The sequence below is a fragment of the Lissotriton vulgaris genome, chromosome 10 (genome assembly GCF_964263255.1).
Source record: "Lissotriton vulgaris chromosome 10, aLisVul1.2, whole genome shotgun sequence".
Lineage (NCBI taxonomy): Eukaryota > Metazoa > Chordata > Amphibia > Caudata > Salamandridae > Lissotriton > Lissotriton vulgaris.
In genome coordinates this window covers 35,024,117-35,046,934 of record NC_141698.1, presented here as the reverse complement: position 1 = coordinate 35,046,934, position 22,818 = coordinate 35,024,117, and the positions used below count along the sequence as shown (strand labels likewise).

The window sequence follows — 22,818 nt, the reverse complement described above, 5'->3', positions numbered from 1 at the left end:
TGGTTCACAATACTACGCCCATTTAAAGGTACTCTTCAGGTCGTAAACCTTAATTTACTACCGGTAGCAAAACTTCATGTCACTATCATCTCTGTCACGCCTGTAGTAAACCTGCTGAACATCCTTAGAGCTTTAACACTCTTCAGGTCTGTATCATCTCTGCCACTCCATTAGGAAACTTTCATTTACTACCGGTAGCAAAAATTAATGTCACTATCATCTCTGGCACACCTGTAGTAAATCTGCAGTCTGCCATTATAGCTTTAAGACTCTTTAGGTCTGTATCATATCCGCAACACCAGTAGTAAACCCTAATTTACTACTGGTAGTAAATATTCATGACATTTTGTCATCCCTGCCACACCTGTAGCAAACCTGCAGTCTGTCATTATAGCTTTAAGACTCTTCAGGTCTGGCAGACCCAACTAAGACATGCGAAAGTGGTAGACTTGAGGAAACACCAAATCTGCACATGAAATCTGTAAAAATACACTTGGGGCTAGATGCAGGTAGAGTACATTTACCGATTCTAAAATACCGAATTTTACCGATTCGGTATTTTAGAATCGGTAAATGCTATGTAGGGAAAAATTCGGTACGTATTAACAAATTGTTAAGATTCGGTATTTACCGATTCGGTAATTCACATTCGGTAATTCACATTCATTCCTATGGGCCTGGAGGCCCATAGGAATGAATGTGAATTACCGAATCGGTAAATACCGATTCGGTAAAATAGGGAAAGAGTCAAGGGTGGCAGGGTGTCACATTGATACCCTGTTGCACCCCTGAATAGTGCTTGTGTGCACATGTGGCAAGCATACATGCCCTAAGGGCATGTATGTCTGCCTCATAGCACTGGTGTAAATGCACAGATTTGCATTTACAGAGGTATTTGTTATTTACCACCAACTAATATTTGGTGGTAATTAACAAATCCTTAAAGCACAGAAGCACTCTTCAAAGTGCTTCCTACATGTCATTTACCGATTCGGTAAATACCGAATCGGTATTTACCCAATCTCCCCTACAAAGCAAATGTCTCAATACCAGTCGGTAAATCTGAAATTTACTGAATTTCGGGTTTACCGACCTTGGTCCCTTATTAGTTACTCTCAAATGTATCTGGTCACTAGATCTTCATAAAGATGCTATATGTTGGAACGTTTTAGTGCCAATCACCCTAACCTCTTATAACACACTAACTGGCACATGAATCAAGGTAGGCTTTTGCGATTCCTTAATTGTTATTATTAAGGAATCGCAATTAAGGACTCGCAAAAGCCTATGCATGCAGGAATCGCTAAAAAATAGGATTCCTAAAAATTCCTTAATTGTGAGCCGCAAATTGTGAGTCGCAATTAAGGAATGGCTTCCTATTCATTCCAATGGCCCTACAGGCCCAGAGCAATGAATGGGAATTGCATGTGCAATTTGTGAGTACCAAATAGGTACTTGCAAATTGTGCATGCACTTTCAAGGGTGCCAAAAGGACACCCTGTTGCACCCCTGAAATTGTAATGTGCACCCATGTTGCGCACACACATGCCCCAAGGGCATGTGTGTGTGTGTAACATGAAACTTTGAAAAATGCACTTTAGTGCATTTGTCAAAGTTCTTGCAAATTACCGTCCAGTTGAATTTTTCGGTAATTTGCAAGCCTAAAATATTGAAATCGCTATTTCAAAATGCTTCTAGCATTGCATTTAAGGAATCGCAAATTGCAATTCCTTGAATGCAATCACAATTTAGGAAATCACAAGAAATTGCGATTACCTAAATTGCGCATCCTAAAAACTTTCAAGCATAGCAAAAAGCCATTTTGCGATTGCAAATGGCCGATTTTTGCTAATTGCACTGTTTGTGATCGTAAAATCCCTTGATGCATGTGCTGCTAAAGTGCTAACTACTTCTTCACTCGTTCCTTCCTGTTGTATCCGAGCCACCACTGCCTAGTTTTCCATGGGGAAGAAATTGGGTTTTGAGACACTACAGCATTCAGTACACAGCACCTGATGCCTCCCATGATGTACAGAAAACCAATACCTTCTGCACACAAGGGGATAGTCCTGCATCTGAACCATGACTCATGTACAGAGTACCCTGGATGTTAGTCCGCCATCGTATTAGGCCAGGTTATGCTCTACTCCTCAATAAATGTTCAGGGATCCCAATTCACAGGCTCACTTCCAACAACTCTGCTCATCCCCACAGGTATTTCAAAGTGTCCAACTTCTGCCATACCCAATATCAGGCTATGAGATCAAAGGCAATGAAGCGCGCTTGCACCAGCACCACCATTTAGGTCCTGTTGAGATGGTGGATTGGAGATGGCAGTAACCTTTGTCACAGCGCATCATCAGAGGAGAGAAGACACAGACAAAGGTGCAAAGAGCCTGGACACAATGGCATGGTCATTCCATTCATGCATCTTTGAGCGCAGATCTGGAACAACATCAGCATTTTATTTGTATTCAAGTATTTGCTATTTTAAGTCTAGAATGAGTCTGAACGTCTATTTCGGGATGTTTTTCTCAACCACAAAATAGATGAAGTGGACACTTTTTGTTATTTAAAGATTCAAAACACCCACCACTTGCTTTTCGTATTAAGCACATTCCAAAATAACACACAAAACACACACACACACAAAGATCTCTTGATGGAGAGAGGGGTGGAATGCCTCATGTTTCTGGTTACGGGGCCAACACGGACTACGAACATTTTTGGATGATTATTGTTGAAGTTCTCATTTCTAATTTTCCTTTTCATACACTCACTTGAGAATGGGATCAGGAGATCCAGACATTGGTCAGCTTCGCCTCTTAAGCATAAAGGTAAGGGGGGGCTGGAATAACTCTTAGATTGTTTCAGCACCATTACCTGGAAACACTGCATGGTGGTGGTGGCTGGGTAAATGGTCTATACTGCTAATGAAATCTATTCCTAAGCAAGGATTAATAACAGCAATTACGCTTACTTCAAGATAGAAAAATAGTTCCCCTAATAGATCCCTCGTCAGAGGCGGTATCATGCATGCATAATGGGAGGTGTGCACGGGTGTGTGATCTCAGCAACGACAGTCAAGGTGCTATATGTGAGTGCTCGTCTGTGTGTAATTACATCTTTCTGACTCGCACGGAACAGCTGATCTGAGGTGTGTGAATGAGGAATGTGATGTGTGGGATGCTGAGGGGAATCTCAACACATGCGCAGAGATCTGTGACCACAAACTCATCTTGTAACTCAGGATGTTTGTGTTATGCGGTCCTGTGTATGTAGGTTAGGTGCAAGCTGCGAAGAGGAGTATTTCTGGGAGTCAGGTATAGGTGTCTCTGAATTTGCTTGATCCTGTCTCACTTTTTCGAAGACTTCTCACAGATGCGGATTTGGGTGTGTACTAAGGGGTGAGCTCAGGGGGTGAGCTCAGGGTGAGAACTCAGGAAGCGTCAGAACACTCTATATGGGATCTTACTCTGATGTCCTCAGAGGATTGGGCTTGACTGGTTGGTCACTGAGGCACTGCTGATGAAGCAGGGGATTAGGGACACACTACTATGCAAAAAACAAGACAGAGTGCCGAAAGGCAACCCAGGTGGCCAACAAAGCAAGGGACACTTTGTATATAGGAAGCCCTCAGCCTGCAGTACTGTGTACTACCAAACTTGCCAACCCTCCCACTCCATCAACCCAACTATTCACCACATTCTGTGACCATCCCATCGACCACTATAGCCAACAGCTGCGAGTTTAAAGTTCCTGCCAGTAGCATGACCCCAGGGCTTGTGGTTGCATTGCCTTTCAACATTTAGGGCAGTAATGAGGAGGATAATAGAGCAGATGGAACGAGGCAGACATCAGTAAGTTAACATTAGTAAGGCTGAGCAGTGCTTCAGCGATATCGTCTGATGAAGACTGTGCACCCGCCTGTGACAATAGCAGGGTGCGGTGAATGTTCAATTCAAATCAAGGCGCCAACCTGCCCTGTCACAGCTCAGAATCTCCAAGCACCCCCTTGTGAATGCAACGTCAGGCTCCTAAACACCGCCTCCTTACATACACCTACAATCTGGGGTGATGCTTCACAATCACCAGTGACTCTACAATTCAGTTACAATCCCTTACTGCTCTCATGGTAGCTCTGAGTAGATGGCATCTCCAGGACTGTCTGCCTCAAGCCCTGCATGCACCTACACTGTGTATACAGCTGGCAGCACATTTGAGGCAACACAAGCTGCACGTGAACACACACGCTGAACACACACAAGCTACACATGCACACACACTCTGCACACACACAAGCTACACATGCACACACACACGCTGCACGTGAACACACGCTGCACGTGAACACACGCTGCACACACACACATACGCTGCACACACACACACACACACAAACAACTTTGTCTTTAGATTACAAGAATCTGGTACTTATATTTCTCTGGATGCTGGTTGACGTGGTCAATGCTGTGATACTTTTGGGGGTGTATCACTGCGGCTGACCAACCATGCTGATGCAGAGTCTACAAAACATCGGTACTGATAGAGCAGTGCGGTCTTATTTTTTTTTTCTGGACAGTCGTTTTTACGACATGTTGCTGCTATTGTTTACCTCGGACTGACCCAATGTGTACACCAGGACTACTAATGGACATTGATTTATTCGGAGGTCTTGAACTGACTCAAGGATTTTCATTTGCTATGTGGTCCGCTGGACACTCAGATCCTTCCCAGGGTCAAGGGTTGCCTAGGACTGGATTGGCAGCCATGGACTCCAATTAAACTCTGCTGAAACCAGAGCTGTTAACAGTGTGGCCCACTGGGATCCTGTCTTCTGTTTGGGCACACTGGGAATCCGTCCAAATCCAGGGTCAGCCATAGACAGCCAAGAGTTTACATATGATGGATATCTACCTCTATCTCTCAGATGTGTTCTTCGCTTGCATTATATTAACTTAGACTCTTGAAAATGTATTTCCTCCCTGTCTCGGTTACTTTGGCAACTTCATGCCTAGGCTATGGGAATGCTCTTTATTTGGAACCCCTTCCCAAGGGCTCACTTTGCACACTTCGGGTATAAATGATTTGTTGAGCCTCTTAATTCACTCATGTCAACCATGATTTGAGATTGTAATATTTGCTTCCACAAAAGTACTTTAAGACTGTACGTTTGGCACATTGATCAGTTTATGGCTATGCTTCCAAATGTATCAAGGATAGGATGGTCCGAGATAGACAATCTGTATCTTTCAAGCCCGCTTCCTTGCACTGGCCAATGGCAGTACGCTGCCCGAGAGGACAGAAAGAAGATTGCTCATCTCGGTTTTGACACATATACTCTGAACTGCTCTTCAGGTCTGTGGCTTTACAAAGAACTGACAGTTTAGCAAACTAACCTTGGCCTGACCTCTGCAGCCTGGTTTTAGGTCTGGTGTAATCTTGTATTTGGGTGTCCTTTAGATACTAAAGAAGGGGGCGCTCCCTCATTGCCCCATGTCTCATACCTCACGCTCCGCTCCAGTCACTTACATACTGGTTTCCACAGACCTCTGCATGGCCTGGGATTAACCTTGGCCTGACCTCTGCAGCCTGGTTTTAGGTCTGGTGTAATCTTGTATTTGGGTATCCTTTAGATACTAAAGGAGGGTGCGCTCCCTCATCGCCCCTGGTCTCATACCTCACGCTCCGCTCTAGCCACTTACATACTGGTTTCCACAGACCTCTGCAAGGCCTGGGATTAACCTTGGGCCTGGCTTTAGGTCTGGTGTAATCTTGTATTTGGGTGTCCTTTAGATACTAAAGGAGGATGCACTCCCCCATCGCCCCTGGTCTCATACCTCACGCTTTGCTCTAGTCACTTACATACTGGTTGTCTTCGATCTCCTGCAGAGCCTTGATCTCTCGCAGGGCTTGGTTGGGGATCCCATCCTCCAGCTTCCGAAGGGCCACCTTCTTCAGAGCTACAGTCTCCCCTGTCTGCAAAACAGGAGGTGAAGGAAAGAGTGCATTTATGTGAGATCCATTCTCCAGGGAACACAAGAGAAGAACTAGGCAAAAGATTTCAAACCTGTCCAAGCGAAAAGCTATACACAAGGAGACAGATTATAAAGCTGACAGGTCACCGGCAACTTGCTTGAGGCAAAGATACGGGCAGAGTAAGCGGTTTAGAGATATCTAGCAAGAGGAGGAGAATTACAGGGAGCGGAAGACAGACTGAAGCAGAGATACAAAGGAAGGAGAAAAGATGCAACAAAATATCAAAAACAGGCAGGTACCGATAAAGAGCACAAAAAAGGATACATGCTTGAATTAACCTTTGCACTGGTAATTACTCAGGGTTGCATTTGCTTTTTAGCTCGCTTGTGCCCTTACAGACAACAGCCAACCATAGGACAACTATACTTGGCCCATCAAAAGGGATGGTGACCACCGAACTACTAAGCCACGTCCCATCTGAAGGGAAACACAAGCAACTCCAGATTGGTTCCTGCACGCAGGTGAGAAGTAAAGAACATAATGCACTGGAATACAGCGCAGTGTTATTACCAATGGTTGATCTTAGTTCAGTCGTTCCACGTGTCATTTATTTGTTTCCTTAACGAGAAGCATCGAGACTAGGCTAAAGAGGCAATACTACACAGAGAAGCGCTTCTCACAACGCATACAAAAACTATTGAGAAAAATGTACAGTGTCATAGGGACAGGAAGAACTTGACAGTGACACAGAGGAAAAGTTATAGTTTCTGATTTAGGGTTTGGTAGATAGGGGACTCTATCACAATCGTGATGGAGTACTTTGTCCTCCCACCTCATTTAGTGATAGCCCGACCGTAAACTATAGGTCGACGGAGATCCTGTTGGCAATATCAATGGAAAGTTTTCTCCAACGGCCTGCCAGAGTGGGGTCGTTGGAGGAAGGGAATTACACCAATCACCTTTTTAAGATGACAATGCAATATCCTATTATTACTATCCCTCACAGTCAGAATTTCCAGGCGGTGAGGGACGGAAGGAAGCAAACAATGACCACCAGAAAACTTCCAAGGTGCGGAGGTCATTGTTTTTTTGTGTTTGTTTCCCTTTCAGAAACAAACTCCTGCTTTGGAAGTTTGTTTCTGCAAAACTAAAAAAGTTTGATGAATGGCTGTCAAAACCGACGGGGCTGCCAACCAAACTTTTACCACCTTGAAGTGAACCGGTCATGGTGATTCCTTTCTAGGTACAAAGAGGACTGCCGGGCCAGCAGTCATCTCTAAATTTGTTGGAAGTGCCATCGGATGACAGTGGGAATGTCCTTCGCGATCCTGATGGACAGTACTCGGTCCATCAAAGTGTAACTCGGCACCCCATAACATAGATCAAAAAAGCGTACTGTACAGCACAAGACTGTGCTCTGCTTCCACTCGGAGTACATTAATCGGAGTGTCCAACTCCTACTCGCCTATGGTTGGCCATCTTCTGCACAGCCAATGACACCCCAACAATGAACTTGCAGAACCCCTGCCCCCCTCCAAGACTCCCAAGAATCATCTCCTCTATGTCAAAGTGTGCTAGTCCAGGCTTCTCCAACAAGTAGCCAGCCAGTTACCTGTAACGAGCGCTCCTGTGAGCAGCCCAGCCTACTAAATTAGAAGGTTTTGCTTGAGTGAATTAGTATACGTATGCCAAAATTGAGAGTGGATACCTGAGACACAAATGTGTTTATTTTCAGAACTCATAAGCCGAAATTTGGAGTAAAATAGTTGCATTTCCAAAATATATTTAAAGCTGAAATTTGAAGCATTGGACATAAGTTTACAAAGGATATTACCTTGGTGCCAGAGGCATTGCAGCTCTGGTTGTTTTGTATTACCCTTGTAGAGGCCAGTAACAGCATTGACCATCCAATGGAAATCACAAGTGTTTACTTCCCAAGGAGATCTGGCTGCTGAAAGTAGCCGGAATCTTCCTGTGAAAGTCCGGTCAAATGTAGGAATTGCCAGGGGAATGGGAGCAGGAATGAACATATCCCCCCTACCCACGGGGTCTTACTCCTGCTGGGCTGGACATAGCACACCCCAGGAGCCACCGGTACCCCTGTATCAGTAACGCTGTGGTGTGGATAACATTCGGTCCATTTTCCGGACCACTGGTAAAGCCTTCGGAGCAAAAGCACATTTATTTTCTTATTCCTGAGGAAGAGGTCCTTTCATCACTTCCTCCCCAAATGCAGGGCTCGGCCGTTCCCCTTCGTCTCCTCAAAGGGAGGAGATTTCTTAACATTTCCAGGATGGTAAAAGGGGGATATCTGGGCCGGACTGGGAAACTATAAGCATCCCGGCAAGAACACTGATATTGGCCTTCTCCTTTCTTCTCCTTCTGCTATCTTTCTCTTTTCATCCATCCATTCATTCTCTCTTTCTCTTTCCATCCATCCATCCATCCATTCTCTCCTTCTCTTTCCATCCATCCAATCTTTCTCTTTCCATCCATCCATTCTCTCTTTCTCCTTCCCTAATCTCCCTCTCTGATCACTTTCTATCTGCTGTCACCCTTCCTCCCTCTCTTCTTCTCGCTCTTGAAGTCTCCGCCAGGCTGGAACTATCACAGGGAGCTGGGGTAAGTAAACACCTGCTCTAAAACCGGCCTCCAGGGACTCCGGACCACCGGGGAAATGCCCGGAGGAATAAAAGGCCTGTCCTGCCCTGTCAGAGAGGAGTTTGTGAATGTCCACACATGTACATGTTTCACTGGTGCTGTCATAAACTTACAAGGCAAATCCACTCCAATAATGCCCACTGCCCACCTCTTGCCTGGGCTGTACTACTGTGAATTGCCACGCAATTCTGGCGCAGAAATCTGCTGCAATAAATCTATTTAGACTTAGAATTATTTTCTGCACACCTAGCAGACATAAAAAAAGTTCTTCTTCTAGGCCTCGGCAAAAGTTTAATTACACCAAAGAAATTACACACAATTCTGAATTATGTAGCACACAAAATTAACCTGTATACAATGTCCCATGACTACTGAATGCAAGTGACTAGTTCGCACAGAAGTGTATCTCCTAAAGATAGTTTCTCTTCTATCCACTCTTCAGCCAGTATCTGAGACTTTTCAATGAAAAGGCTATGCTCGCTTGAAAAAGTCACACACGATACTGGAATTTTGGGAAATTTTTAGGGAATTCACAAAATGTCATTCAAACAAAAAAAAATCTCAAACCCTCATATTTTCGGCTGTAAACACGCGTTTACGGATGCTTTTATGAATCGGCCCCACTGAATGTTATAGGTAGAGAGACAAACATAATAGGCACACAGATGTTACGATACAGGAAATGGGGAGAAATGTAAAAAGTGGAAGAGAGACACAGAGATAGACGAGAGCAGAAATAGGATGAGGCAGAGAGAAAATGATACGAAAGTACGCGGAGGCACGAATAGAGCGATAACGAGACAAGCCTAGAGAAAAATAGAGACAGACAGAGGCGAAGATAGAGACTGTGCGGGCGGTGGGAGGAAAGTAAGGGCTGGGGAGAGCAGCAGACATAGAAAAAGAGTGCGCTAGAGGAAGTGATAGAAATATAAAGCGTGAAGCCAAGCCAAAGGCGAAGATCCATCGAGACCGCCACGCTTCTCCCACACGCAGGTACTTGGTTTGAAAACAAATCAGCATTTCCTCATCTTTCCAAGTGGAAGGACGTAAATACACGTATAATCACACTCCCACACGACATCTCTCGCTTCTACATTAGTGCCCGCAGCTGACAACAGTCACGCGCCAGCGCCGCCGCCTCTGCTCGCCTGGGAGAGGGGCTGTGGTGGGGGCGAGGGTTAGTACCCTTCCTACCTCACCTGTGCATCAACGGGTCAGCCTAGCCTGGCTCAGCATCCCTGGACCTGGAGTACTGCGCTCTCCAGCGCTTGGCACACGGTCGGTTACTATCTCACCAGGGATCAGCATTGGAACACTGGCCCAGCCAACCATTCGTGGTGCCTGCTCCCTGGACGTGTAGTGTCATCTAAGCACATGTAGTGTCATCTAGGGCTCACAAGTGAAACACTGGCCCAGCCATCCACTCCCAGTGGGTGCTACCTGGATATGTGTGTCACCTAAGAGCATGGCACAGTGCTCACTAGTGCAACACTGGCCCAGCCAACCAACCCAGTGGGTGCTCCCTGGATGTGTAGTGTCATCTAAGTGCATGGCACAGGGCTCACAAGTGAAACACTGGCCCAGCCAACCACTCCCAGTGGGTGCTACTGGATATGTGCGTCACCTAAGAGCATGGCACAGTGCTCACTAGTGCAACACTGGCCCAGCCAACCAACCCAGTGGGTGCTCCCTGGATATGTGCGTCATCTAAGTGCATGGCACAGTGCTCATTAGTGAAACACTGGCCCAGCCAACCAACCCTGGCGGGGGCTCCCTGGATGTGTAGTGTCATCTAAGTGCATGGCACAGGGCTCACTAGTGCAAGACTGGCCCAGCCAACCACCCCTGGTGGGCGCTCCCTGGATATGTAGTGTCATCTAAGTGCATGGCGCAGGGCTCACTAGTGCAAAACTGGCCCAGCCAAACACCCCTGGCGGGCGCTCCCTGGATATGTGCGCCATCTAAGTGCATGGCACAGGGCTCACTAGTGAAACACTGGCCCAGCCAACCACCCCTGGCGGGTGCTCCCTGGATGAGTGTGTCATCTAAGTGCTTGGCACAGGGCTCACTAGTCAAACACTGGCCCAGCCAACCACCCCTGGCGGCCGCTCCCTGGATATGTGTGTCATCTAAGTGCATGGCATAGGGCTCACTAGTGAAACACTGGCCCAGCCAACCACCCTTGGCGGGCGCTCCCTGGATATGTGCGTCATCTAAGTGCATGGCACAGGGCTCTCTAGTGCAACATTGGCCCAGCCAACCACCCCTGGCGGGCGCTCCCTGGATGTGTAGTGTGAGCTTAATGCTTTTGCACAGGGTTACATAATAGTACCTCATCTAGGGCTCACTAGTGAAACCCAACTCAGCCAACATTTCCTGGTGGGTGCTCTCTGGACATGTAGTGTAATCCTAACGCTCGGCATCGGAATAGTCACTATCATCTCATCTCAGGATCACCAGTGCAACACTGGTCCAGCCAACTACCCCTGCTGGCTCCACCCTGGACATGCAGTGTGATTGAAGAGCTTGCCACAGGGTGGTTAATCTCATCTCATTTTAGGCCCACTGCCTAGCTAACCCACCCTGGTGGGTGTCTCCTTACCTGCTAGCTGTGTGTTTTCCGCACTTGGCACATGGTTAGTTAATACGGTCTCATCTAGGTCTCACCATTGCAATGCTAGTCCAGACAACCATCCTAGGAAACAATTAGTGTGAGGATCACATCTGCGCACATGGCCAATTAAGGATTTTTTCTACAATGATCGAGTCACACAAAATATTGTCAGATGGGCCTGATGGCGACTGAAAGCAAGCCTGGCTGAAGGCAGCACTGGGCCTCCACATCCAATGCAGCTATAAGCCTGTATCTTTAGGGTTCGTATGGAACTAGGCAAAGACTCTGGTATGACTTCGGACTCCAAGGAATAGAAAAGGGAGGCAAGAAGTCCTGCCCAACGGAAAATATAGTGTTTGGAAGGACAGCAGGCAGGTCGTTTGAGCCTGGTGCACCATCAGGCATCAGCATGTATTCAAAATCAAATGAGACTGTCAAGGGTTATTACTTCCATCATTACTATTATGAGCTGATGAAGACACGGGGCGAAGACACAGGCTACCCGCAAGAAGGGGAATGATGTATATATGTATATGGTCCCTGATCCAGGTACTATCGGCAATGTTGATTATATATATATATATATATATATATATCGCGTGATATATCGCGTGTTACTCAAAGGTGGACAACCTGGGAGCGAGAATCTATATGCGGCAGTCCAGCCGCAGAGAATGCACCACCCAGTTAACGTGGAGGTCACGGCAGTGAAGTAGCAGCCGTACATGGGATCGAGGACGGGCCCACTTGTGGAGTCCATACAGGACTTGATTGTGTGCTTTCCGCACTACACTTCCCAGAAGTCTCATTGGAGCCTCCCATCGGTGGGTGAGTTATATGAAATTGGAGAAGTGTAGCGGGTGCGCACACCGCTTCCGTTAAAGCCCCTGAAGAGAAGCAGATGGAGCTTCGAAACGCGTCGGGCAGATCCATTACGGAGCGGCGTCTACAAGCGGATCCACGTCCTCACCTACACATAAATAAAGCTGCTGCTTGCGTGCTACTCAAAGGTGGACAACCTGGGAGCGAGAATCTATATGCGGCAGTCCAGCCGCAGAGAATGCACCACCCAGTTAACGTGGGGGTCACGGCAGTGAAGTAGCAGCCGTACATGGGATCGAGGACGGGCCCACTTGTGGAGTCCATACAGGACTTGATTGTGTGCTTTCCGCACTACACTTCCCAGAAGTCTCATTGGAGCCTCCCATCGGCGGGTGAGTTATATGAAATTGGATAAGTGTAGCAGGTGGACAACCTGGGAGCGAGAATATATATATATATATATATATATATATATATATCCAATAATACTAGGTGGCCTGTGTCCTCGCCCCCTATATATATCCTACGCGTTTCGTCCCAAGGGAACATCATCAGGGCTCCAATTCACAATGCTGGTCGATGATATCTACCGCAAAATGAAAGTTCTATTTACCAATGTGTTTTCCAAATCCTAATGATCAATACCTATTTAATACAATATGAGTTTTTAATCTGTTCCATTTTTCTCACTGAGATTCCAATTACTCCCAAGAAGTCCTAGATTTCGTACGATGTGATCCTATTTGAAAAAATATATAAATCCCTAAACTTGGACTGGTATTCTTCCCAATTTTCCCAATACAGCTTTCATCTGTCCCAAATAAGATTCAATTCAATTCAATTCAAAGAAAACTTTATTCGGATTGCAAAAAATCCATAAAAGTCACATATTACATAAAAAGACATCTTTAAAAATAGTTTTACACAGTTACCATAAAATAATTAAAAGAAAGCAGCAGTGATAATGTAAACAGTCAAGATCAGATTATTAAAGTGCGTTCAAATGTACATTACAGGTAACCAAAGTGCTGTTGCATAGGAGACATTTTTTGGGTGCATGAGCATTTCAGGGAGGTTCCATAGATTTCCGTGCATGAAATATGACTTTCAAAAATGAGGTTGCACGAAAAACCAGATCATCATTGTCTAAGTTTAAAAACATGAGATATGATTGGATTAGGGAAACTGGCCTTTGTTTTTTAAAATATGGAGCTAAAAACCACTTAATATATTTCATATAAAATTTACAGTGGAAAAAGAAATGTAGTTCATTTTGTCTACTGTGACCATCACAGGGGCAGGGGCTTAACTCGTGTCCAAAGTTCGATGTGCTATGGCCCATGGGAAAGCAAAGTGAGTATTTTGTAGATCCAGCTCTTAGGCGAAATAACAGCGACCTCTCCCAGTTGGTCAGAGGGAGTCTGAGGTATAAAGGTATTTGTTGTGGGGATAGATCATTGTTTATATTAGTCACATAAGATTTAACAGTTTGTTTTTGTAGTTCTATCACCAACCTCTTTTCCCTAAAGAGGGCATAAAGTTCGATTTGTATGTCCTTCTTATCCGAACTCTTAATCTGGGCAGGATCGTTAAAAAGATGGATTTTACCGATGCTGTCTAGGGTTTCCTTTGTTGCCCGAAGCCACGGGATGTTCATACCCTTGTCACAGTTTAGGCATTCAGACACAATATCCTGCGTTAAGGTAGCACGTTCATTAGCCCAAATCGACAGCCAAAATATTGCGGGTCGCGTGGCGATGAAATCGGTTATATAGGGCAAGTTGAGCTCGGCGTGGCAGATGTACCCGGAAGAGGAAATAGGAGCTCCTAAAACTTTTCTACACAGCCGGTTTTCTTCTGTCTGCAGGCTAGAAGGGCTCACTATCCCCCAAATTTCTGCTCCATAGGTTGCAACCGGAACGCATTGCAATTTGTAGATTTTCATAATTGCCCCGGTTGTTTCTGACCTCTTTGGCCGAGGTAAGGCAAGGATGGAATTTATGGCCTTTGAGAACTTGCCTGTGGCGTGGGAGAGATGCCCACTCCACAGGCCGTTCGCAGCAATAAGATTCAATCTGTCACCTTGATTCTGAAATCACTCCAGTTACAGTTTTGAGTTCAATAGGCACCGTTTTAGTCCCACTTCTCTATGGTGATCCTAATGACGGCAGGATTTATCGTACTGTAGTAAATTAACAGCAATTAGTTTAAGCATTAGCAGAAGACATTCGGTATTTCAAGACTGTCTTGCCTGTTTTACGGAATCCATTTTGTATTTATGTCGGCCATTTTGTATGCCATGTGCTCTGTCCTACCTTCTTGTCAACTGCTCTTGAAATCTGCCTAGAGACAAGATATGTTTAGTCTCCTTTGCTTTGCACATGCCCAGTAAAACTTACAGTTGTTCCTAACTTGTAATGGTCAAGAGATGTCCACCAGAATTAGGTTACTGTCAGCCCTTCCCACTTGTTGCTAGCACACTCTCTGTATGACCTTATATGTATTTGAAACCAATACTCTGTGCCTTGTACCACCTCCATTTCAGCCCCTGTGTGGGTATAAAAGGACCAAGCTCCTTCCAGTCAGTGTGCTACCTCATACTATACCGAAAGGTGTTGTGCGATTGTAGTTCCACCTCAAGAGGTTTAATAAACTCTGTCTTTTCTATTCCAGTTTCTGTGCCAACTTCTTACCATTGGTCTAAGGACTCTAAGCAGAAGGGCAAATCCCTTGCAATAGTAGGCCTGGCTGAGGCTTGCTACTACAGTACCAGCTGGCATGACGTGAGGACGTATTACCAGAATGGGTAGAAATAAGAAGGCTACCACTGCAGAGTATATGTGCATTAGGATCACCATAGATTCGTGGTGATGGGAGGGACAACATAGTTGTTCTAGAGAAGGGGAAGAGGTTGAGGTAGCACACTATAAAGCAGGTCCTTGTCTGTAACTATGAACTAACCCCAGAGGAGTGGAGGTTGAAATTCAGTGTTCGAAACTATGTCACTAGTGCTGGCAGGACTTTGAGGGGGAGTTTAGAAATGCTTGTTAAAAGTACTGTTGTTTTTTAAGAAGGTGTTTCAAACAGTTTGATACTTTTTCTTTTTTTCAGATAGGACTGAGAAAACACAACTTGAGAAACATTTCCTTCAGGCAGTCATTGGAGTGTTTCTAGCTAGTTTATGTGATACCGTTCAATCCCCAGAATCTCTTTTGAATGTAGTAGATGGCTACTGTAATGCTCATATAGGTCTTCAGATCTTCCATCCACTTGTCAAACTGTCCACTTCTAGGCAACATTTCTTCCATCATGCAAATTCCATGTTAGAGAACATCTACATCTTTATAGTACACATTATTGTGTTTAAGATATAATGTAGCTTTCTTCACCTTATTTACATCCACTAGTTCCTGCCAGATTTTGTTGATTTTTGTGGGCACACCATTCACTAGAATAATATCTGATTCTTCGAAACATGCTTCTAAACCTATAGTTTCAATGTAGCATTTCACATGTAAAGGAAAATACACAACAGTACCTTTAAGTCCTTTCCTTTCGAAAGCTCAGTGGATGATACCTTTAATGTTAGAGTGTTTTCTCTGAGAAAGTAATGGATCAACTCAGAGTTAGAAACCAGGTTAATGTTCCTAAATTTCGCAACATGTACTTAAGCTCAACATGACGACGATGTCAGTACTTATTCATCCCAATATTTGCAAAGGTAAAGTATATGGACAACAGCACTGCAAGCACATTGGTGAGGTCCTACTGCATCAATTTATTCCAGCCAAATCCTACAAATACTACTACACTCTCATCTATACACAGGAGCATGTCTGCGCCTCCCTTGTACCTCTTCATCGATTTCTTCTTTTAAATTTCTAGGAATCGTCTCTTCTTTTTCTACGGTGCTACTTTTTGTTGTAAAAGTTCGAGTTTCAGTGTGTTTCTTTATTTGTAAATAGCTAAATAAGTTATGTTATGTTGGTTTGTTAATTGTTTGGTTTAAATGGTATTGTAACATCTTAACAAAATATACTTGTACAGTTCTACATCTATTTATTATTAAGTTAATGTAAGCGTAACCGACACACCCATACAGGTACTCATACATGTACTCACACACCTATACAGTCATTCACATAGGTACAGCAGTAGGAACAATAGAGCCACATAAGACATTTTTATAGCGGCAAACATGTGGCATTTCAAATAGTGAGTAATCCTCTCACTCAAATATTCACCGGGTGCTGGTATTCTGATTACCACAGCTGATGAATGTTCTCCCAATGGTGCACCGATTGTGGAATATTCCGGTGCACTTATTTTCTTGCGCATAACTTAGTTGTACACCCTTTCATGAAATTGCTTTCCAGTGCTTCCAATTGGAACTTGTCACATGTGAATACTTTGTGTCAGCGCTGCAAATATTACACTGCACACATTTAGCTGTCACCTTCTTTTCTCGAGAAGGTATACTAAAGTGGTTCCAAACATCACTTTCTTTTGTGGTATTGTAGAGATATTTATGCATGTCTATGAAAAGAATGTGTAGAAAACTATATATGTAAATAGTTAATAATGGTTGATAATAGTTAAGTAAGTTATATTATGTTTATTTATAGTGAGTGCAATCCACAGTGTTACTTAATTGCGATAAGATAGTGTGCAGATTTTTTTTATGTACAGCCTTTAAGATTGTTTTTTCCTCACTGTTCTATGATGTCTTCTTAAAAAGTACATAGTTTCTGATGCATGAGTAAAGCAGCCGAGAACAGTAAAAAAGGAAAATTAAATGCTTATTCATATTAAAATATAGCTTTATAGTATGAGAAATATCTAGTTGTTTGTTAGAATCTCGTCTTTATGCATTGTTGAAACTGTAAGTTACTTTTGCAAAACTTTTAACAGTAAAACTAATAAACATTTCAGTGTTTTTATGTAGATCAATGCGTAAAACTGGTAAAATTAGTCAATTTTGGGGAAAACAGATTTAAAGTTTATACATTCTTCTAAATATGTTGACACGGATGTCATTAATAACAATGGAGAGTTGTACATATGTGCAGTAATTTGTTCGTTCCAATGACGTGATCAGGAGTAAAACAATAGAGTAGCAGCCCGTCTATATTTTCCGGGCCCAGAAATCTACCATGGTACATGGGACTGGAACGCCAGATACATCATGGACAACATACATTTATAGCCCTGATCGCCAGGTGGGGTCCTTTCCGCTTGGATCTGTTTGGCTACAGGATAAACAATCAGCTTCTGGTCTATGTCAGCTGGAGGCTGGACCCCGGAGCGAAAGTGGTGGATGTCATCCTACAGGACTGGTCGAACTGACAGCTGTATGCCTCTCCTCGATTCATGATGATATCCAGAGTAGTGAATCAAGTTAGATGTCAGAAAGCATCTCTTGTTCTAGTAATGCTAAGATCACAGGACTGGTTTTCAGTCCTGATAGAATTATAATGGGACCTACCAATAGAGCTGCTGTCATCACCAAGCATGTTGCAGGATTGTCAAGTCTTCCTGCATCCTCTGGTTCTAAAGGGACATCTCAAACTCATGGCCTGGAGGATTTCAGGGTCGTTGGAAAGAAAACCGGCTTTCAGAAGTCACTGTGAACTTCATTTAACACACGTGGACCTCTGACAGCATCAAAAGATACTGTGTATCATGAAGGTGATGGGCTCACTGGAGCAAGGAGAGACACCTGGATCCCATGGGGGCAGAGGTTACTCAGGTCTTACATTTTTCTGGAGGATTTAGCTCACTTAGGCCTGGCCTATTGCATGGTGAATTCCTTCAGGCCAGCTATCTCTGCAGGCCATTTCCCATTATTTACATGCGGGTGGGAGAACATCCTTGGATTTGTAAACTAATAAAAGGAATACACCTGAAACAACTCCAGAACTCAGATATTCCAGACCGTGGGATGTTAATCTTGTTCTACTACTCCTTTTCAGCAGGCAGGATAATCAGAATCTCCACCTAAAGGAATTATCAGTGAAGTTAGTGATGCCACTGTGTTTGACAACATGCAAGAGTTTCTGATAGGAGAGCATTGGATGTATCTGAAAGCATGTTCAAACCGGAGAGAGTAACATTTACAATATCTAGAACTACTAAAACAAATACCAGGTAAGTTTTGCATCCAGCTTTCAATGATATTCACAAAGTATGTGTAGTTAGCTGTATCAAGGCTTAAGAGGACATGACAGCAGAGGTAAAGCCGGCAGGAGAACTGCAAATCCCTATTTCGGTAAAGAAACATTTCATGGCTGTTGCACCCCCTTCTATTAACAATGGGCAAATTGGATCATGGTGAAAGCAGAAATTGATGTCGAGAAGTTCGGGGCCCACTCCACAAGAGGTGCTATGCCTTCTTAGGCAACTGAGGTAGGTGGTAGATTGGAGGACATTATGCATGCTACAGATGGGGCGTCAGAGTCAACCTTTAAGAAATTCTATTTACAAAAAAGCAAAAGGTGCACCACGCAAAAAAGCTTTATGAAAAAGAGCAAATAAATTGTCCATATCCCAAAAACATTTTTTTTTCAGTTTTTTCTTTCTCTTTTATTGTTTAATTTTCACTTAAAGAAATTCTACTTAAACACTTTTCAGAGGAAGCAGGTTTGGTGGCACGTAAACTTTACACATGCATAATCCACACCTTGGATCCAGACATAGAATATACAATTTCATAGCTATCACTTGGAAACGTTTTTATTTAGCTGACAGTACGCAGAGAGTTTACTGAAGCTCTATGTTAATGTGTTATTGGGAAATGATGCTTCAGTTTCGTAGCTGAAGTGATTATGCAGGTTTTTCCATATGATGTACATGACATTAGGATATCATGCATTTTTACTAGTGTATGTTATAGTAGAACACAAATTTGCAAGGACGATCTCGATAACGCTTCGATTTAATCCTCCAGGTAACGAACAGAAGAATGAACAATGAAAGACACAAAGGATAACTTCCATGTGTGAAGAAGAGGAACAGAAAGGGATTTCAGAGGTTTATATAAAAGGACCTGTGATATGACTGGAGGACTGTTGCTATTGGTTGCTGATTTCCAGAAGTTGCTGGGAAGTGTTGCTTGGTTTACTTTTTGTTTATATGAAATGGCGCTTTTTTAAAAGACTGTTGTTTTAATAAAATGAAAAAAACATATGCATAATACTCAGCTCAGGGTGCTTAATAGAACTAAAACTTTCCTTCTTGATAGATAGGTAATTTTTATTCCCATTAACATCAGTGGGGTGACATCACTTCCGGTGATGGTATCGTGTGCATGAAGAAATGTGAAGGATTAAACGGGAGACTAAACGCATTCATACAGGGTATTCTGTTTGTTTTGACCTACTGGTCAACTGGTTAGTATGGCATTGTAGCTAGGTGATGGTTCCAAGCGCTACCAGGTTAGCATTGCACATAGGAGTCTGAATAGATTTGTGGAGATCTAGGGTCAGTGAGGAATGCCCCATTGCTACATCAGTTTGTGGGGTTTAACGTTTTAAGATCACATGAAAGAGATGGCTTAGCACTATCTCCAAAGAGAAAAACAAAATCCACAAAAGTTAACCAATCTAGGCACAGGTCAGAACAAGTACTCCTAATGGCCGAACTAAATGTTCCTTTAAAAAAATGTAACCATTGCATTTAATTTTAATAGTGCAGTATGAGTGCTTCATACCAAACAGGGTTTTCTACAACGCGTACAGAAACCCTCTGTAGTTTTAAAGCACATCACTGAAAAATAGGATTCTTATTGACATAAAGAAAATGTACTATTGGCTTTTAATTACTGTAACATGAACATGTAGTTTAAACAAAGGCTTACTAAAAATAAAAAATATAAAGAATGAGAATAAAGCATCGGCAAAGTAAAGTGCAAGCCCTTCAGTCCTGGTACTGTTTTTAAGGACGGTGTGCAAGCGATCAGGTAAAATGCGTCAATCACAGTCCACGAAAGACAACAGTTATAAGTTGTGTTAATCATAGTTGAACTGACCAATAGATGCAAAGGGCTGCCTAAAGCGGTTTTTGATTAATGTTTTTGATAACATGAAGCAAAAAACAGCAATCTCTAGGAAGACCTAAAAAGCCAGTGAAAACGTCTAGTTCATGGGTCTCCGACCTTTTGTGTAAGAAGAGCTACCTATGTTCAATTGAAAACATTGCGAGCTACTAAAATTATTAGTGTCTGATGTGGTCACTATTACAACAAGATTACACTGGTGGCCACCAGATGCAAGATTACCAGCCGTGATCAGCTCAGTGCATCCAGCAAGGTTGCTAGCAGTAATGTAAAAAAGGTTTTCTCAATTTGGAATGCCCGTATGTTATGTAATACAGGCCAGTGACAGCTGCAGTAACCCTGGCAGGAAAGTAATACTATTAGTAATAAGTCTCCCCATTTGATTTATCACTCAAAAGTCAGCTTTAAAAGTATTTTGGAAATTCAGTCAGCAGATAGCTTATGAGTTTTGAAAACACACACATTGTTGTCTTGAAAAACTCAATCACGTAAACGGTTCCAACTTAGTTGGCTGGGATGCACAGAGAGCTACTTCCAGAGATAGCTGAAAGCTACCCGCAGATTACAGGCTACTCATTGGAAAAGTCTGTTCGAGTTGGTAATTTTTATGTGAATTCATCTACATTATATTTCTGCTTCACAGTAGTACTACTTCATTTATCCAGTAGAGGGAGGCAGAGGATTGCTTATTGGAGACGACGAGTCCTATTCTAAAAAAAAACCAAGCATTTGCAATGCAATAGGTCTCGTATTATTAAAGTTTGAGCTATTGGCATTGCTAAATAATGCAACACCAATAGCTCAAACTTTAATAATGCGAGACCTATTGCATTGCACATGCTTGTTTGAGAATACGTGTTACATAACTTGGATTCTCAAGGTATGGCCCGGGGGTTACTTTTAGCCCAACTGACGTTAATATGAGGGCCCACTTTGAACAGCAGCACTGGGCTGCTGTTTACTTGACAGAGCGCTAAAATGAACTAGCAGCACTAAGATGTTCATCCTTCCGAGGTCGATAAAATGAGCACAATTCTTCATCTATAAAAAAAACTGCTACTTTGCGTGAAGATGCGCTTTAAAACTACATGCAATATACTGTGTAGACACACACATGTATTCAGAGTCGCCCAATGGGATCTGCAGTAGTTTCTTAAAAGCAGGACAGTTTTCAGTCGCAATAACTTCACGAGTGTGCACTCATGCTGGCGTTTTGGCCCTGGTCCGCGCTGTAATAAGTATAAAGACACACATACTCGAGCGCACACACATGGATACACACTGACACACGCACACACACACACACACACACACACAAACACACATGCATACACACTAATAAAAAGGCACGCAGACAGGCACACACAGACGCGTGCACACACGCACCAGTACCTGTTGGGGATTAGCTGCTGGTGTCCGTCCACACGCGGGTCCCGCACGTTCCTCACTGGTGCACAATAGGGTGTGCCCATATATACCGTGCACATCGTGTGTTGACACAGCCTTTTCTCTGCACAGTGTAGTACACAAATGGCCGTTGTGCTGGGAGTGTGCTTTCTTCCTTCCAACAATGTTCTCTCCGAGTAAACTCCGCCTGAGCGCTCCCTTTGTTACCGCCTCGAGGCCTCGTGCCTGCTCTCCAGGGGTCTGTGTGCTGCAGACAAATGACACCCTTGCTGCTTGTGCACACCCTGACAAAGGGGGAGGCTCGCCTTTCTGTTCACTGAAGCCTCGAGGCAAGATGTTCATCCTTCCGAGGTCGATAAAATGAGCAAAATTCTTTATCTATTAAAACAAGACTTCAGCGAGAAACACCCCATCTCTAAACATTACCCCGAGGAGCAATGTAGCACACCGAATCTTCGCAAGGCTGGTGGGTGGACTTTGGTGAATGGGTCTCGTTGCGACATTTAAAAAAACATCCTCCAATTGATATTCAAAGTTCGGGTTGCTCTTCGAAAATCAGTAAACACTTTTTCTTGATGCGTGTTATAGAGAGGTTAATGCTGATGTTATTCAGATGAACCAGGCAGCATTTTACAACATCTGGAGTTGTATGCCAGCTTTTCACTTTTGCATAGCGCTCATCTTGGATAATAGGCTTTCCTCGGACTTTGATCTGTGATCTCTACGCGATATACATTCTGAACTCATTGCGGAGTTGAATGCTCTGCGTTTTATTTGATATATTTCCCAACACTGTGTATTACTTGAAATCCTATTTAGGCAAGAACGAAATCATTTTTTTTCGGTTGCCTCCATAAAGTATGAAGATTGTTTGCCTATTTGCAGGACTGGAACCCTGCTAAACTTCTATTTTCGCTTGATTTCTTCCTCAAAGTAACTTATTAATTCATATTCCAAAACGGCATCCGTATGTATCCCACAGGCACAATGAAGAACTGGGGTCTTAACATCCGAAGTCAGGCAGCAGTGGACGCCATATTACTGAACCAGGGAGAACCGCTCCAATCCCAAAAACTAAAAATGTTTACTATTTCCATCTGCATGGGCGCTTTTCTCTGGCCCGAAATGGTTGGAAGACCTGGCTATCGCTTGTGTTTTCATGAACCGCCTTGAGGATGCAGCAATAATGAATTGAATTACAATCCCAAGTAAAATGGTGTTAATGCAAGGGATGGATAAAAACGCATTCCAAGTGACAGCATACACTGCCAGCGGTTGTTTT

At 43.6% G+C, this 22,818-nt stretch overlaps 1 protein-coding gene across 3 annotated transcripts in view; it reads right to left on the bottom strand.

The window, feature by feature from the left end:
- Positions 1-22,818, bottom strand: part of CDK20 (cyclin dependent kinase 20) — a 93,891-nt gene that overhangs the window by 39,100 nt on the left and 31,973 nt on the right. For 2 of the 3 annotated variants that reach the window (XR_015300646.1, XM_086940366.1), the window contains exon 3: positions 5,866-5,979. The exons of the other annotated variant lie outside the window; for it this stretch is intronic. Coding sequence is in view for 1 of the 2 variants with exons in the window: in XM_086940366.1 (XP_086796492.1) it covers positions 5,866-5,979 (114 nt within the window). In the remaining variant the exon portion in view is untranslated. The remainder of the gene's footprint in view (positions 1-5,865; positions 5,980-22,818) is intronic. 3 annotated transcript variants of the gene reach the window in all.